Source organism: Penicillium robsamsonii (genome assembly GCF_028829455.1).
Source record: "Penicillium robsamsonii strain IBT 29466 chromosome Unknown utg000001l_segment0_segment0, whole genome shotgun sequence".
In the NCBI taxonomy this organism is placed as follows: domain Eukaryota; kingdom Fungi; phylum Ascomycota; class Eurotiomycetes; order Eurotiales; family Aspergillaceae; genus Penicillium; species Penicillium robsamsonii.
Window position 1 is genome coordinate 1,979,768 of NW_026643219.1, and position 18,320 is coordinate 1,998,087.

Sequence of the window (18,320 nt, forward strand, 5' to 3'; positions counted from 1 at the left end):
GCTCTAGGATCATGTTTAGCCTCGTAACTATTGGTCTAATTTAAATCACCGGGGTAGAAAAATGCACGTCATACAGCGGTTATTGAAGGAGCTGAAATTATACTTGAATCTTGAAGATCTGTAGAGAAGAAAAGACTAAATCAATATCGATTAGGTTGGAACAAAAAAACCCATGAAAAAAACAAAAGAGACCAAGGGTGGAAATGTTGAAGAGTGCTGAAGAATGCTAAGTCGAATCGAGTAGGTCGAGCCTCGGAGTTGGAGAACATCTTCCGCTTTCTCCTTTGTCCATGTTCACGCACTTTGTGAGGTCAGCCTTCAGCCTCTAAGCGCAATGTACGAGGGAATGAATGAACATTCACAATATTCTTATCCTTAATTATGTCTAAACCAACTTCTTCGCGCCGCGCGCCTCAAACCTTCCCGCCCACTCAAAACATACTCCTCTTCCTCATCGCCTTCCGTCTCCTCAATGCCTTTACAGTTCGGACCTTTTTCCAGCCAGATGAATACTTTCAGTCACTGGAGCCAGCTTGGCAGATCGCGTTCGGTCAGGGCCAAGGCGCCTGGGTGACATGGGTGAGTGCGATCGCGTCGACATATAGCTTTGGCTAACCTCAATATCGCGCTCCTAGGAATGGCGGCACCAACTCCGATCCTCACTACATCCTTTATTCTTTGCCACTATCTATAAAGTCGCCGATTTCCTCGCCTCTACCCTCAGCGTGTCTCCCGCCACGCGCGCAGAGCTCCTGATTGCCGCTCCAAAGACAGCGCAGGCCGTTGTGGCGGCAATTGGTGATTTCTATACATGGAAGCTCGCAGTTCGCGTCTATGGAAATGATTCCCGTGGATCGTGGACAACGGTATGTGATTATATGTCGGGTGTTTAGAATTTCCCTAGGTTGGCAGGAAAGAGCGCGTGCTAATTGTACAATAGCTGGTCGCAACCGTCCTAAATCCCTGGCAATGGTTCTGCTCAACTAGGACACTGTCAAACTGCCTCGAGACAACAATAACCATTGTTGCGTTGGAACTATGGCCATGGCAATGGTCGGTAGGCTCTACAGCCGGCGACGGCCGCGGCAAAAACACTGGCAATCAAATGAGGGGCACGGACCGGGATCGAAGTGTGATTCTTGGGTATGACCAAACCTCCAACTTTCTGGCAACAGCCACTGACGGTGCTTGCAGCCTCCACAAATGCCTGCCACTGGCGGCGCTCGCATGTATACTGCGTCCGACCAACATTATCGTCTGGGCAACCCTGGCTGGCCTCGCTTGGCTTCGGACCTCTTGGCCCCAGCGCAAGATCCTCATTTTCGAGATTATAGTTTGCGGGTAAGCAATCTGACCTCCTGACAAGGGACCAGCTGACCTTTTGATCTGATAGATCGGCAATTCTCGCGGTGTCTTCCGTTGCGGACCGTCTCTTCTATGGAATTTGGACTTTCCCACCGCTTAGGTTCCTATACTTCAACATCGCGCAGTCACTGGCTGTCTTCTATGGTAGCAATGACTGGCATTACTATGTCTCGCAGGGTTATCCGCTTCTACTCACCACTATGTTGCCTGCCGCACTTTGGGGTTTATACAGAACCTTAACGACTCGGAATTCCAAGGTGGGAAACAGTTTGCAGGCGGCAATCCGAGTGCAGTTGGCAACAGTCTGCCTTGTGATGCCATTTGCCCTCTCTTTAATCTCTCATAAGGAAGTGCGTTTCATCTACCCATTGCTGCCATGTCTGCACATCTTAGCTGCGCCGCCTTTAGTGCAATTCTTTTACCCAGCCATCCACTCGCGGGGATACCCGCGTCATGCTCCCCGCAGATTGATTCTCATCTTTCTTGTGTTTGTCAACGTGGTCATTGCACTGTACACAACTCTCCATCATGCATCAGGAACATTGAAGGTTCTCTCTTATCTCCGTCACCAGCACCAAGCACACTCGGTGCCAACAACAAAAAAACAAACAAACTCGATCTCCGAAACCGGAATCTCTGCTGGCTTTTTAATGCCCTGCCATAGCACACCCTGGCGATCTCATCTAGTCTACCCGACAATCAACGCCTGGGCCCTTTCCTGCGAGCCACCGATCGATCTCAATGCGACCCAGAAAGCCGTTTACCGAGACGAAGCAGACCAATTCTACGACGATCCATCCCAATTCCTACGCCAGAACATGGCTGGTGGTCTCCGTCACCTCCCTCACCGCCCCAGCTACACCTCTTCCGCATACCATTCTTTATCAGGAAAGACCCCCACCGAGGCCCAACGACATGAATGGCCTGACTACCTCATCTTCTTCGCCCAGCTCGAGCCAACCCTCTACACCCTGCTACGCGGCTCCCATTACGGCGAGTGCTGGCGCACATTCAACACCGACTGGCACGACGACTGGCGCCGTCGTGGTGACATTGTAGTCTGGTGTCTGGACATGGTAGAGCAAGACGCCTGGCGCTCTGAGACCCAACGCCAATTGCAGCAAAGCCGAGATAAACAATTCGATCGTATCGTCGAAGCGTTCAAGAATGAGGGGCGCAAACAAAAAAAGCAGGGATGGATGGGCCTTCATGTTTCTTCGCTGCCTTGGTCCGCTTCGCCTCCTTCATTATTTGCATCATGGCAACGTTCAGTGAAGTCTCTTTTCTCGCCTTCAAAATCATCAATTTCTTGGCCTTGGCGTCCCCCCACTCGTTGGGAGACCTTTGTAGCGAAGTTGCCATTCTCGAAGCGGAAACCAGGTTGGCTTCCTTCCTGGCTGTCGGATTGGCTTCCCGGGTTGCCGTCTTGGTTGGGCGGAGCTAAAAGGAGACCTACAGAAGCAGAGTTGTGGTCTTGAGATCACGACTCTTGGCTTCTTTAGTCTCCAGCCATTTTTGGTCATATATGTGGTGCTGCGAGCATTTTTCTTGCCTTCCACATTCCCTTACTCTTTGCATTTTGTGCTTTAGCTTCTTTGAACATATAGCTTTAGATTTACAGTACGATAATCTGTCTTTGATTCACCAGTAATATACTATTAGTTCGGAGATTATATCTAACAAGAAACCAACCGGTAATCGAAGGAATTTTTCAATGAACAAAGGAAAAGTGACCAGGGAATGTGATGAAAAGAAAAGAAATAAAAGTTTAACGAATGGCAAACAGACAAAATGCGCCGGACATGCACAACCATAACACGTCTAGTCAATCTTCTATATGGAGATCAGTATAAAAGTCAGTGTGAGAACCAAAATCAAAATCAAAATAATGCCCATGTCCATGTCAATATCCATATTCACATTACTCGACCATCTATCTACTTATTATCCAAGGTCAAAGTCATACAGCTCAACCATAGCGAGCACTCAGACTAGCAAAGGCATCAGGGCTATGGCGACCACTCTGCAGCCCGCTCACATCAACGCTTGGCTGGCTCATGTGTGAGCGTTGGAACGCCGAGTTCGTGGGCGGCGGGCCTGAAAATGGGGACTTCCCTCCAGCAAATGGGGAGCTGTTTGCTCCTGCAAAGGGGGGACTGCTCATTCCCGAAAATGGGGAGTTATTCGTTCCTACCGCTGGAGTGGTTCCAGGGGCGGTTCCAGCCCCGGGTTGGCCATTCATGCCGCCAATTCCTAGCCCCGAGGATTGCTGCTGATATGGGTTGATGCCTGCTTGTGCAGCAAGACCGGATCCGCTGCCTGTGGGGGCGGTGCCGAAGAATGGGTTGTTGGATGTGGTAGGCTGGGCGTTGGTGGTAGTTTGCTGGGACTGATAATTTTGCTGGGGCTGGCTCTGGTGCTGTTGCTGGTGCTGTTGCTGTTGCTGGTGCTGTTGCTGGTGCTGTTGCTGGTGCTGTTGCTGTTGCTGGTGCTGTTGCTGTTGCTGTTGCTGGAAGTTTGTGGCTTGCTGGGTCTGAGGCATGGAGGTGTATGGGTTTGATTGTTGGGAGTAGGGGTTCATCGTGGGGGGCTGGGGTTGAGGTTGGGACTGCTGCTGTTGCTGCTGTTGCTGCTGGTTTTGCTGGTTTTGCTGGAATTGTTGAGGTTGCTCGGGGATGGATGTCATAGTAGACTGCGCAGGCCCCATATTGTACAATGAAAGAATGCTGTTTTTGTCCATTCCAGTGGGTTGAGGCATGAGCTGCTGCGCCTGCTGGTGTTTGCCAGAGAAGCCGCCTGCGTTCTGTGCTGTGTTCGGCGCCAGCCCTTGCTGGAACGGGTTGTAAGCTCCCAGACCATTTGATGGCTGCTGCTGCTGCTGCTGTTGCTGTTGGAAAGAAGCAGTTGGTCCAAATGGCGAGGTGGAAGACATGACCGGCATGGTATTTGCATGTTGAGGGAATCCAGGTCCTCCTGAGTTTGTTGCGAATGGGGTCGCTTGCTGCTGTTGCGGCTGCATGGGTTGATTTTGCGGCGCATTGTTGAAGAAGGGGTTCGTTTGCGGCGAATTGGGGTTGGGATATGTCTGACTGGCCAAGCCACCCTGCGGCTGCGGGGGTGCCTGGTTGAATGGATTGTAGGTGTTGTCCATTGGCTGAGGCGAGGTAACATACGGAGACTGCGAGAACGTCGATGTGATCGGAGGTGTATAAGACTGTTGATACACAGAGTGCTGCATGGAGCTTGTCTGGTTCGGGTATCCACCAGTGGAGTGAGGGAACAAAGGCTGGGAAACCTGCAGGCCCTGGAAAGATGATTCTAAAGGCTGCGTAGAGGCCGGCTTCGGGTTTAGCTGATCAAATGGGTTGTACGAAGCGGTCTGTAGTTGCTGGGTTTGCGACAGGGGCACAGGATTTGAGACTGCCCGGTCAAATGGGTTGTTGGAAACCTCGGGGAATATGTTGTCGGTTTTGACCGGGAATGGGTTCTTGGACGTCTCGGGCTTCGAGATTACTATGCGCGCAGATGCAGCAGTGCTGGTCCCGACTGGAGTCCTGGATCTTGATGAAGGGTTGCTCCCCTCGCCCAGCCTAACCAGTGTTTCGACCGCTCGATCCAGATCCTCATGGAGTCCCTTGAGAACCATCTCGTTTCGTCGGTCATTGGTGAATCCCATGTCCTGCAATGCCGCCATTTTAGACTCGAAAGATGCCGTTGCCACATCAGCGACAGGCGTACCAAGCCCTGTCGTCCTTCTGGAAGGCAATGGTGGTGGTGACCAAGCTCTATTGTCCAAGGTTGGCGAAGTCACCTTGGGCTTGCCACCAAATCGACGGAGGTTTGAGGTAGAGGATGACGACCGTAGACCAAACTTGAAGAACCTTCCAGGTTTAGGCGGAAGTGGAGGAGGAGAACCCTCGGGAGATATGTTATAGTCGTTTTTTCTTGACTCCACGGGGGACGAAGTCCTAGGGTTGGAGTAACTCGAATCCTCCCTGCTCGGGGGCTTTGGCTTCCCATTTTCCAAGGAGCGATGTTGATACTTCTGCCGGATAAACCGTTCCATGCATGCATCGGCCTCGTCAATGTCGGTAGGAACTGGCGGCCTGATACCCCGCGGGTTGTTCATTTTGTTCATAAGGATGTTACCGTGCGATTTCATGTTCTGATAGAGTCCACTTTGTCAGCTCGTGACCTCTGCTACTGCGTGCCGGATTGTGCTCACATCAACTTGCTCTGACGTCCAGGTGTCCATGGTCAAAGATTTAACCTTGGAAATATGTGTGCCCAACTTTCGGTGGAGTGCGGCGCAACGCATGCAAAGGAAGATGCCCATCTATCGGAGACGAACAGTCAGTTTGTGGATTCGCTCGAAGGTAAAGGAAGCAGTGGCATACATTCCAGCTTGCCCATCCTAATCAAATAAGAATTAGTGTGGTCAACAATAAGGATCTCTTGGGACTAACCTGGGGTCAAGGCATCGCAATCGGCACATCGGTCATTGCCAGGAACGGTCCGGATCAGCTCCGTCAAGGTCTTTTCATTCCGCGCCTGCTGGCGCTTGCTGATACCAGGGGCCATGATACAAAAAAATAATTACAAGAATAAATAAATAAAAGGAGTGGCAGCAATACAAGAAAGTGGAATAGGGGAAGAATTCTGGTTCCCGGGGCGGAGAAGGGTTCGATTGACGTCCGAGGGGCAGATCATTCCAAATGAGACATACATCTACACTATTGAAGTATAGTAAAGAGAGTAAAGAAAAGTACGGTGTAGTCGGGCAGTACTAGAGAGTCAAGACATGAAGGAATTGGTTCAACTGTTGCAAAGTTGAGTTGAATTGGGTTGATAAGCTCATTCTGCTACATCGTATATCGTTCGTTCCGTGTTTCTTTCAGCATAGCTGACTCTACAGGTTCTTCTAGAACACTTCTAAAAAGTCTTGAGGTTTTTATAGCCGAGCCTAGGCTCATACGGGTGTTCGTGTCAACAGATTATGTATATTAATAATACTAAGGGGAAAATTTTAATATGGCATGTCTGGACAGCAATGACTCGCATCTACCAATGCGCCTAAAGGCTGAAGCCTGTTCGGAGCCGTCGAGAAGTCATAATGTTACCCAATATCTTCTAGTACGCCAATATGACCAACCATCCTATGAACGAGGAATTGGCGGTTGATTATGCGTTCGAATAAGTGTAAAGAAGAAAAGTTCCCAATTTGCGCGGAAATTTTCGATACAAAAAGGCCGGGTCATGTGATGACGCTAGTCAAATCACGTGTTACGCAGGTTAAGATAAAAGCTTTTTCACTTCACATTTTTTCTTCTCCTCTAACCATTCGTGTTGGAGACTCGAGAGTCCAATCCTTTAATGTCGGGGATTGTTGAGGACTTGAATCCAACATTCAGATATGTAAATTTCAAACCACATAACCCGCGTGGTGCCTACCTGTGGCACTGCCGTCTCTTGGGTGATTTTATAATCGTTCGTTCGTGGAATATCAAAACCAAACAGTTTTTAGCAGAGCTGCGTCTACTCCACCCTGGTGTTCATATCTATTGAACAGCAGGACTTTTTTACGACGGACATTTCCAACTAATAATGAAAGATATATTCAAATTTATTCAAATTTCTATGTCATATTCCCTTCCAATTCCTTGGATACTTAAATCATTGTGCTTTTTGTGCTTTTTCCTTCATATACGAAGTTCGGCTTATGTGTCACATGACCATGCCACTGAATTGCACTACCCAAAAGCAGACACTGTCTACTCCATACAGAGTACCCCGTACTAACTTTTGTTCTCGTACATCCTTCTCCCAGCGCATGCGAAATGGACTTTGACAATCTTGCAGTACAGTAGTCAGATCGACTTTTCCAAGTGTGTATTCAAAATCTGCTCCGAAACTCACCAGAGGAATTGGCGAGCGAGCTTGCTTCCCGGCATTGCGGCAGTAAACCTTTAACAGCTCCATGGCTTTTGAATGGCACTTTCAAGATTTGTTACCGCGTCACCTTTTCAAATGACCGTCGCGTTGTGGTGCACTTTGCTGCCTTTGGTCGAGTCGTTGCTCATAAGGAAAAGATCCAAGATTGAGGTAGAGAGGAGCGGGTGGAAATCGACTCCATCGTCCAGACTAAGAAACAAGAGGCAACCAAGGCCAATTTGGTTTCTCATTATAGCATTGACGAGGTAGTTGATCTGTAAGCATTTGATACTGTGACGCGTTTGGGGGATTCATCGAGAGCACTGTTTGCGAAGAGGAAGGGAACATGAACGCAAATAGTATAAGCGTTTGGGTAGTTCCAGGATCAGAGAAGAGAGCAGGGCATATGTGTTCAAGTCCTCTCTCTGTGGCATACAAGAATATGTATATGTTGTATCTATTTCCTCCACACTGCCAACACGATAACCCCTGCCAGTAATTGATACATAGGCATCCATCACCCAAGGAATCGCATGGCATCATTCCAGGTCATAGAAGTACTATCCATGGATATAGGCAATCAGATAGCTAGAACCATGGGTAATAAGATCGAGACCATTGAAAACGTTTAATTTTGCCAAGAGATCTAGAACACATTAATAAATAACTTAGCTTATTAAATAATAGAGAATATAGATGTATAACATAATTATAAGGTATCTAGACCTTTGTTATCACGAAGCCTGGGAGTAACTAGACCGTTTGGATCAGGTAAGCATGTCGGAAGGGAGCCAGAGTGGATCAATCAATATTGACCAAACAGCACTTGGCTGTTAATAATACATTTCCGAGATACCATTTTACTCACGCCTCTGTCAGTCTGGACTGTGTACGGAGTACTGTTCAATAAGTACGATCTCCTCGGATTATACCTTGAGACACAAAGATAATAGTTGACAAAAGTGAAAGTCTGGGGATGTACGGTGATGTACCGAAATGCGGAGATGAGACGAAAACGTCGAGGCAATTAGCATATGTGGCCCCCTTGATTGGCTGCGGTTCCGTCAGCTTCTGTACGTTGTACCGAAGTATTGGCTCAGGGTTGTACTGCATAGAGAAAATGGGACAGGAGAAGTACAAATCCCCCCGGTTCTTCCCTCCTCTCTTTGTACTCCCACGTTTCCTTTCCTTTCCTTTCCTTGAGTGATACCCATTAAGACTTCGTGTCTCACACACTCTCTATCCTATTACAATGGCTTCGGCTGCCAGATCTGCTTCCCGGGCCTTCCTGCGCTCAACCCCAACCTCCTCTTTCCGCCCTGCTGCGCGCAGCACCCGTTTCGCCATCCCCGCCAATAGTCTCCGCGCCTCTGGTCGTCGCGGATATGCTTCAGAAGCTGGCTCTGAGAAGTCTGGCTCATCCTTTGGCCTCTGGGCTCTTGGTCTAGGTGCCCTCGGTGCAGGTGGAGCGTACCTCTACCTGAACGGCGACTCCTCCCCCAAGGGGCCCTTCGTCCCCACTCAGGCCGATTACCAGAAGGTGTACGACGCTATCGCTCGCCGTCTGGAGGACGAGACCGACTATGATGACGGCAGCTATGGTCCCGTAAGTGCAGTCACTTCCCAAGCTCTGCTCCATGTTGTAATCCAAGGCCAAAGAGCTAACCTATATATTTTTTTGTTGCTCAATAGGTCCTTGTTCGTCTCGCATGGCACGCAAGTGGTACCTATGACAAGGAGACTGGCACTGGAGGTAGCAACGGCGCTACTATGAGATTCGCCCCAGAGTCTGATCACGGCGCCAATGCCGGTCTCAAGAATGCCCGCGACTTCCTCGAGCCCATCAAGGCTCAGTTCCCCTGGATCACTTACTCCGATCTGTGGACTCTCGGTGGTGCCTGTGCCATCCAGGAGCTGGGTGGTCCTACCATCCCCTGGAGACCCGGCCGTGAGGACAGGGACGCCGCTGCCTGCACTCCTGACGGCCGTCTTCCTGACGCCGCCAAGGACCATCGTCACGTCCGCGATATATTCTCCCGCATGGGCTTTGATGACCGCGAGATGGTTGCACTGATCGGTGCCCATGCCCTAGGCCGCTGCCACGCCGATCGTTCCGGCTACGACGGCCCCTGGGACTTCAGCCCTACTGTGTTCACCAATGAGTTCTTCCGCCTACTTGCTGAGGAGAAGTGGGTCCAGAAGAAGTGGAACGGCCCGACTCAGTTCACTGACAAGACCACTGGCACTCTCATGATGTTGCCCACTGATATGGCTCTTATCAAGGATAAGGGCTTCAAGAAGCATGTCGAGCGCTATGCCAAGGACAGCGATGCCTTCTTCAAGGAGTTCTCCGATGTCTTTGTCAAGCTCATTGAGCTCGGTGTGCCCTTCAAGACTGACGACCGCATCGTCTTCAAGACTTCTGATTCTGAGTAAAGGGATTGCTCAAAAAGTGCCTCATAATCCCATATCCTTTCATTTGCCTGTCTTGATATCCGAGTCGGTACTCACTAATTTATTTTTCTTGTTGCCAGTGGAATCATAGATTTCCTTCCATATTTGCATTCCAGCTGTGTTCACGGCATGTAAGTTTTCGCCTTGGGTAGGATGTAGCATTAGCATGGTTCACTTGGGGCGGGCCATCGCCGATGGGCGAAGTTTGGCAGGGTTGTATTGCGTCCAGAGAACACCTAGGTCATCGATATTGTAAAATAAAAAAATACATGATATCGAGAAAACAAAGGAGAGAAAAGGATCCAAGGCCCAACATCAACAGGTATGGGTCCGGAAGGCCCTCTCCCAAAGTGGCGTGCAAGGGCAACCCGCCATTTTTAAAACCTACAAACCTCACATTACTGAGCAACAAAGCTCACCAACCCCGCTTTGTAGCACCCCTGCTACCCCAGATTATCATAATTACCTGGAATACACACGGTTGGACCTCTCCGCTAGACCTCGAGGCGTCACTCTTACGGCCTGGCGCGCACCTCCGACTGGTCGCTCGACTCAGCGCGGGACACGAAAACAGCGCAACCACCCAGATACGACGAACAGACCCTGAACAGAAAGAAAAAGACATTTTATCGATATGACGAGAACGGTGCATGCTGTGGACTTCTACGAGATCCTGTCTCTGCCGTTCACGGGGTCTTCGTCGACAGTCCTCTCCAAGCAGCAGATTAAGATCGCATACCATAAAGCATTGCTGAAACACCACCCGGACAAGGCGGGTGCTGTCGCAAGGGAAACCGGGCTAGGCGGCTCGAATAATTCTACATCCGCATCTACTCCGAACCCTCTCTTTGCCAGATCCGTTGACAATTCGTCGCAACAACTCTATACCATCGACCAGATCACCACTGCCTACAAAACCCTATCGGACCCCGTCCTCAGCGCCGAGTATAATCGATCTCTGCGTCTGGATAAGCTGAAGGTCGCGGGACGGGAGAAGACTGGCGATGTGTTCCACACCGGCTTGGAGATAGTGGATTTGGAGGATCTTGCGTGTGAGGAGGCGGAAGGCGGCAACGGCGACTGCTGGTATCGCGGATGTCGGTGCGGTGATGAGCGCGGGTTCCTGGTCAATGAGGAAGATTTGGAGCGGGAGGCTGAGCATGGTGAGGTCATTATTGGGTGTCGCGGGTGCAGTCTCTGGTTGAAGATTCTGTTTGCCGTTGAGGCAGATGGAGGATGAAGAGATGGCTTGTCAAGTCATATTTTTCTTCGCAGTCATATCTGCTCCGGCATACTGTTGAAACTCGTGCCCGACTGTGCAGCTTATGTCTTGGCCGTTGTGCGATAAATGGCATCCCGTGGTCCCATGTCTAGATTAGTCTATGTCTTGTCCAGGGACTAGACTCGATGGTTTAGACAGGGTACAGGCTCGGACGTTCATTCTTCTTCTGTTATGGGCTTTGTTTTTCCCGAGCTCGGTTTTTCTTTTGCAGATTGGGTTGCCGCCTGCTTCTGGTTTGTGCATACCAGCCTCGTCGGATCCGGTGTAAACCAAGAGCATACACCAAGTGATATACTCGCCTTGGGTCCCATCTCACTCTCATTGAGAACAAACTCATGCATCCTTACCGAAATCCAACTCTGGCCTCTTGTCTTCGAGCTGGGCCCGGCTCAAACTCATGCATCCAACGATGAGACTGAATCCTATACTATAGAGCTACTTGTCAACATTTAGTTCTACATCTAGATGAATATATACCTTCTGTGTATATGTTTGTATCTTAACTTCTATTTAAAAAAAAATATAGATAGATTAAGTCACGATAAACGATTTTCAATCACATGGTGAGAGCATTGCAACAATATATATTCTGATAATCCCCAAAATAACTGAATCTGATAACCTGGCATTTGAGTTGAGCACAGAATAATTCTGTACTTCAATCGAGGATCCAATAGTCAGTTAAACTAAAATAATGTGTAGGCAGAACACACTTCCTGCCGTGGTACATATTGTTGATTGTGCAGAGGGGCTGATGACATATGCGGAGGCAGTAAAACACAGCCTTACATCTTTCCATCCTCTTCCACCCTCCATTTCACACTCATTCCCCTCCCAACTTCACCATGTCTGTCGTTGAGATCTCATCGAAGGAGCAATTCTCATCGCTCCTCACGTCCTCCCGTCTTGTAGTGGCCGACTGTAAGTATTTGCCGCGCGATCCTGCCCCGCCGAGACCCTGTCTTCGAACTACCAGAGCTGTCGCTGACCCTGACCTGACATTTGAATAGTCTACGCTGACTGGTGTGGACCATGCAAAGCCATTGCACCTGCGTATAACTCGCTGGCGACCCAGCTCTCCCGCCCGAATCAAATCACATTCACCAAGATCAATGTCGACCACCAGCAAGAGCTTGCGAAAGCTTACGGCGTCACAGCGTATGTGCAATTCATCCAAACATCTATAACCTAGCCTGACCCGCGCGTTAAATTCTACAATACTCGCTTCGACTACTGACAAATCCACGATACCTAGAATGCCGACCTTTATCGTTTTTAAGAACGGCCGCGTGAACCAAACAGTCAAGGGCGCCAACCCTACACAGCTGAACCAGATCGTCCAGAAGCTTGCATCCGAGGCAAGCCAGTCGGATGACGCAGCAGGAGCCGGCGAAGGAAGCAGCTCCGGCGAGCTCTGGCTCGGCGGCATAGTGGCCAAGGGCTACAGTGATATCACAGATCAAGTTGACGTGAAGGGATTGGAGCTGTTGAACCGGGATACGGATACGGCAGAGCCCCGTGCTCTGTTCAACACCTCGAAGCCTTCTGGACTAGCAGCAAAGGGCAAGGGTAAGGCTGCTGGCCAGGCGGATTGGACTGAGAGCGACACTGACGAGCAGCTGATGCTGTACATCCCATTCAACTCGACACTGAAGGTTCACTCGCTTCAGATTACCTCCCTCCCTCCTGCGGACGCTGATGACGACGAGACACCCATGCGGCCCAGGAGCTTGCACATCTACAAGAATACTTCCCATGTGCTTGGATTCGATGAGGCGGATGGTATTCCCCCTGTGCAGAAGGCGGAAATCCAGTCTGGTGATTGGGATGCGAAGACTGGCACTGCGACGGTCACCCTGCGGTTTGTTAATTTCCAGAATGTGACATCGCTGGTTTTGTTCTTCGTTGATGGGGACGGGGACAGCGAGAAGCTGCGCGTTGATCGCATTCGTGTTATTGGCGAGGCAGGCGCAAACCGATCTATGGGCAAGCTAGAGAAGATTGGTGACGAGCCTGGCGAGTAAACAACATAAGACACTGGAGAAAACAAGCCTATACGCTGAGTTAAAGAACTGTGAGATTTTTCTGTCTTATGCGACTGAGTTTTGAAAGACAGAGAGCTTGAACCCGATCAATATTTGTGTCAAATTTACGCCAGTGAGAGTACTGTTCAATGCCTAATGGAAAAGCCAGCTGGCTGTAAAAGGATATGTAAAAAGTGGTGTTTGATTCCATTCGTTCTATCGCTATGAAGATACCCAAAAAAGAGTATATAAAAAAGTATGTTTGACTCCTACCAGAGGGTCTCATCCTTGTGAAATCAGAAAGACCCATAAAGGTAAGAATCAATGTGCAATTCCCTTCGTCTGTGGCGCAACTGACACCTGGGGTACATCACTGAAAGCGAGACTAATCGCCGTAGATGTCCAGGCAACACGGGTTATCGAGTTGCGCCGCCGCACGAAGAAGAAAAGAAAGAAGAGGAATGGTGCTGGTTGAGATTTCTTTTTATGCTGAGTCCCGGATATTTGGTTTTTCCGGTTGACGTTTTTACGGAAGGTTCCAAGGTTTTCGGCACACACAGAAACTTTACGTAAGCCATATGCGAGGAACCAATTTTTTTTTCATCTCATGGCCTTTCCCTTCTTTTTCTTTCTTCTTCCATAAACATGGTCGATGATGAGAAATATGGATTCTATGATAGGAAGAGACTGACTCCCAATGGGAGCGTGATCTCAAATTTACCATTCCTGAGGCCCTTTGCTGTTTATATCTGGTTTATTGGAAAGTTCGACCTGAAACTAGGGCGAGCTTCAATATCAACTACTTGCTTTCCAACTTTCAATTTGGGACTGCGTTTTAGTCCTCCAAACCTTGCAATTAGAGTTAGTAATGCATTTACGAGCACATCCATATCAAATTCATATGCGAAGTATCAATCCCTGCTCCTTGGCCCGTACCAGTAGACGAGATATCCCAGTGGAAACTCAAGCCCTGAGGACAGGACCTTGGGGGGACAAAATGTCGGCTGGAAGCTCGCTGTTGATGGAAAAACAACATCCACCCAAGAAGCAACGTGACAATGTGACAAAAGCATCGAGATACCATGCAACCCCCATATTAGGGCCGTAGGCTAGCACGCGGAGCTGTGTCAATATCAAATTCGGCCCGGATGCCACACCGAACCGACCGGCGACCGGATGTACCCGACATCTTTGCCTTCTCATAACGCACATACCATGCCTAGCGAGGCAATAATAACGAGGATATAACAATCACCTGTATTCCGAATGGACAAGGAGATTCCATTTGCGGGCTGCAGATGGAGTTGGAGCTCTTGGCACTCTATGAGTTTACGCGAGGCAATTTGCTTCGTCTCGTTGGCCATTTGCAGTAGGAGTAAACAGGCACTTAACCGAGATCACATCTCTTGTTTTTTTCCCCCCCACTCCATATCCATCTCCACTGTAGGTTCGGTGTTTTCAAGTGGCGGAGAATAGGTTTTCTGCAGGACCATGGGCTGGCTGACCGAGGCGCACCAGACTGGGACTTGGCGTGGATGCGTTAATCTGTGTTAATCTGTGTTTTCATGGTTGCTTCATGAATTAATATCCAGTATGGTGCTTGGAGACATTGTGTGATGTATGGTCTGATCGCTGTCTCAAGATTCGGGTTCGTCGGACTCCACGGTGACATCCTCAACCCAAGGTTGCTGATGAGGATCCTTGTTTTGTGTGGGTAGAAGATGGATACATATTATGGTGGGCGTATTCGTGTGGACTTGGCATAAAGAGGTTTGTACTAACTGGGTTGAAAAAATGAGTTAATTGCGTTGTTTGTTGTAACGAGTCTTGCAAGGTACCTAAACCGGCACCACGTCTTGAAAATCAATGTTCCATATAAGGCACCAAGACCCGCTCTAGCCCACATCGAGACGAGCACCATTGAGTGGTTTGTTGCAAGACTGTGTACCCACTGCCAGAGACGTTTATTCCGCTGTGACTTCGACTGGACAGATCCAGGCTGGCCAGGTGCAACAGGAAAGACAATGGAAGACAAGACACCGGCTTGTCTGAATCGCTGTCTCGCGGAAAGGTAGTTCCCATCTCGAGTGGTCTCGCCAGACATGCCCGCTACGGGTAGTTTGCTGGTTAAGTTTCGTCTCAGCTCAGGCTGTGGTTTCAGCTCGAGAATCCAGAACCAGCTCCAAAGCCATTGCTGACGCGGGTTGGGCTTTACACATATACTGGGCCGTAAGCGACAGCCAGTGCATGCGGAAACAGTGGACTTGTCTCTCGACACCAAGCCATGGCCATCAGCTGAACCAAAGAAAACCAGTGAAATCCGTTACGTACCAAATACTGTACCGGAATACTGCGTGGGAAGAGTGATGTGCTCATGTTGGTGCGGGCTGAGATTAACATTGAAAAGAGCCACTTCCCTGCTGAGCCGAGGGCTAAATACAATGAGAAATGGAGCTCGTCGTCGATCCTGATAACACAGGGACGAATGTAGATACAAAGTCGCCAAAGCGGACCTCCCCGAAATGGACACGCCTATCAATAGTAGTTATATCCTGCATATATACTCCGCATGATTTGCACGCTACGGACATATATATTAATTGAAGCTGTGACCAACGGGATTGGTGTATTCGGGAGGCTGGCGACTTGGGTGGGGACGGATGTTCATAGACTGCGGGATATAGCGCGGTGTTGGAGAAAGTTCGCAATCATGTCGTTATATGGTCATATTCTGAAAGTATGGCATCTTTTAGCAATCATAAACGACACGCGGCATGATAGGGATTTCCTCGGGAATATGTACCCCAGAGATACACAAGAAAAATATGCAAGATTAGATCAGATAGGGCTCGGGGGAATCACATCATTCCGGACCTCGGGAGTCATTGCACGCTCCCCATTCGTACCAGAGATCCAGGTCCGAAAAGATACGATGATCCAAATTATTCTCCGACCCACTTGGCCTCATCAGGAAACCCCCGGTAAAACTGTACAATCTACTGTTGGAGCGGTATCTGGGGGTCAGATAGAGACGGTTCCAGAATTTACAGGGGACTCAAAATCCAGCGAGTTATATGGCTGGGGAGGGGAAATCCCGACGTATTTCCACCACGGGCTGCGTAATCTATCTCCGCATTATATATTGTATTTTGTCCCAGGATCGTGCCGAGTCCAAAAATCCTTCGATCGCACCTCGCTCGTTTTAATTGGTCTAGTTGGTCTAATTTGTGGGCCAAAGCCGATCTATGCCATCCGTGGAAAGTGGAGATAGCGTTCGCATACCATTGCCCATCCTGTATGTTATACGGCGATTTGAAGCTTTACAAAACTCTGTAGCTGAAGATTGCGGCAGGAGAATAATATTCAGAATATCAAGAAGCTTCCATTGACCATACTTTATCACTTTACCCGATATGGTGTTAGTGATAGCCTTCTAAGGTTAGTGATAGTCGAGGAACCATAGAAATTCAAGCCGATAACCCCAAGAGTGGACCATAAGCTCGATGCACAGCAGATCTTACCTGAAACGAACCTTTCCCACGTTCTTCCAGCCACGTTCGTATTGGCTTTATAGTTCGGTAGTTACGGTGTAGCCAGCTCCCATAGACACGTGCCCTACCTGAAGAGTTCAAAAGAGTTCGAAAGAGCTCTAAAAAGCAAGTTGCGACCGATACGGCCGATCAATTGAAGGCTAACCCAGTTTTTTAGACGATCGGATCAGGGTCTAGATATCACACTAAGTCTAGTGTCTCAGGTCTGATAGCCAGTTACACAAGGTCCTCTCGAACTTAGATCGTTTGATTCTGGATGGAGTATTTTGGATACCGAGGAACATATCTGAAACACATCGCACGCTTGGTTAATGGTCAAATTTCTACGTTCAGTTCGAATCGCCTTCGAAATAGGGTTTTAATATATGTTCGGAATACCGCGCATAGCAGTGTTATTGCGGGGCCTCAGACTCCTGATTAGGAAAATGACGATTTACCCGCGAACAACGACGGTGTGCGCTCAACCATGGTGCGACCGACTATGTGGAACTGGGTTAATCGGGTTTCCCCCCGCACTTTGCTCGCTTGGAGTGTCGATGTAACCCCCTGGAGGGTTTGCGCTCCGAGACACATGGACCCTGGGAAGGATTTTTTTTTCTTCGGAGCTGTGTATGTATCTGGGATCGTTTGGGAGCAGGAGTGGCGTTCCGTGCGCAAAACCACCTAACAATATAGGTGGTGGCAGTGTCACCGGCTAACCCTTTTGGCCTATCAATATAGCTAAATTATGTGGCAAAGTGTCCTATGATTGTTATATTAAAACCAGAGACAATGGATGAGGCAACCGAATTGAAATTGCAGGCTTGATGTCCCATTTGGCTAGACTTTGAGATGGCGAGATGGCGAGATGGCGAGATGGCGAGATTGTGAGATTGTGAGATTAGAGACTGGTATGAAATATCACACCGTGCTGCGAGGCGTAGCAAAGACCTCATACTTCTCCCGATTCGGAATCCATCCGCCTCCTTAAGGGATTGGAGTACGAATTAATTTTATGTTATTATTAGCCTTCTCTAACATTCTACTCATTCTAGCAAATTACCATAACAAGCCATATTGAGGCCAGTGCTCTCTTAAAACGGAAGCAAGTCCAGAAGAGAGAGGTACACCGCAAAGTACAAAGTATAGGCTCCGCTAAAAAAGCAACCATCGACAATAATCTCACGCCTCCAAAAAAAATCTGGACCCATTATCGAAACTCGAAACTCGGTCAAAAAAGCAAAAAGGGCCAAGAACTCGGCGTACACTAGTCTCAAAAACGCGTGTTCCCTACCCCGTTCTGCCTAGATACCGGTGATTTGGACTGTGTTTCAGATTTTAGCCTTGCCAACGTGCGGAAGTTCCCGATAAGTTATCCTATAATGCAGAGACAATTTATTGCGAATTTAAAACAGAAATCAAATTCCCAAGTGAACCCACTACTTTTTACATTTCTTGCATCCCCCACAAGTCCATACCCAAGTCGGCTTGGGGGGGGGGGGACTGAAGATCTGCGCACGTCAGAAAGTCTCGCTTCTTTTCGAACACTTTCCATCGAGGTCATTGCTATCGGATTTAGCTTTTTTTTTTTTTTTGAGGTAGCGTCAAGGCGTAATTCGTTTCTTCGTTAGCGTCCACAAGCCAACGGTGAGCCAACGGCGAGAATCCGGGGTCATTGCGTTCTCGAAATCTGAATTGGGAGGTTTCCCTTATAATTTCAAGCCCGAGGCTGGT

At 48.9% G+C, this 18,320-nt stretch overlaps 5 protein-coding genes across 5 annotated transcripts; 4 read left to right on the forward strand and 1 right to left on the reverse strand.

Moving 5' to 3' along the window:
* Nucleotides 1-381: 381 nt before the first annotated feature.
* On the forward strand, nt 382-2,843 carry gpi10 (putative glycosylphosphatidylinositol-alpha 1,2 mannosyltransferase; the record flags this gene model as incomplete). Its single annotated transcript, XM_057225063.1, has 4 exons — nt 382-579; nt 636-866; nt 941-1,341; nt 1,394-2,843. The coding sequence occupies 4 exons, from the start codon at nt 382-384 to the stop codon at nt 2,841-2,843; spliced, it is 2,280 nt and encodes a 759-aa protein (XP_057089079.1).
* Nucleotides 2,844-3,334: 491 nt separating this feature from the next.
* On the reverse strand, nt 3,335-5,946 carry N7447_000788 (uncharacterized protein; the record flags this gene model as incomplete). The annotated part of the gene is made up of 4 exons (XM_057225064.1): nt 3,335-5,530; nt 5,591-5,701; nt 5,763-5,779; nt 5,832-5,946. 4 exons carry the CDS (start codon nt 5,944-5,946, stop codon nt 3,335-3,337), a joined length of 2,439 nt encoding a protein of 812 aa, XP_057089080.1.
* A 2,602-nt stretch (nt 5,947-8,548) lies between these two features.
* On the forward strand, nt 8,549-9,732 carry N7447_000789 (peroxidase; the record flags this gene model as incomplete). The annotated part of the gene is made up of 2 exons (XM_057225065.1): nt 8,549-8,902; nt 8,989-9,732. The coding sequence occupies 2 exons, from the start codon at nt 8,549-8,551 to the stop codon at nt 9,730-9,732; spliced, it is 1,098 nt and encodes a 365-aa protein (XP_057089081.1).
* Nucleotides 9,733-10,384: 652 nt separating this feature from the next.
* On the forward strand, nt 10,385-10,990 carry N7447_000790 (uncharacterized protein; the record flags this gene model as incomplete). Its single annotated transcript, XM_057225066.1, has 1 exon — nt 10,385-10,990. The coding sequence occupies one exon, from the start codon at nt 10,385-10,387 to the stop codon at nt 10,988-10,990; it is 606 nt and encodes a 201-aa protein (XP_057089082.1).
* Nucleotides 10,991-11,877: 887 nt separating this feature from the next.
* Nucleotides 11,878-13,056, forward strand: N7447_000791 (thioredoxin-like protein 1; the record flags this gene model as incomplete). The annotated part of the gene is made up of 3 exons (XM_057225067.1): nt 11,878-11,953; nt 12,043-12,190; nt 12,288-13,056. The coding sequence occupies 3 exons, from the start codon at nt 11,878-11,880 to the stop codon at nt 13,054-13,056; spliced, it is 993 nt and encodes a 330-aa protein (XP_057089083.1).
* Between the last annotated feature and the right edge of the window lie 5,264 nt (nt 13,057-18,320).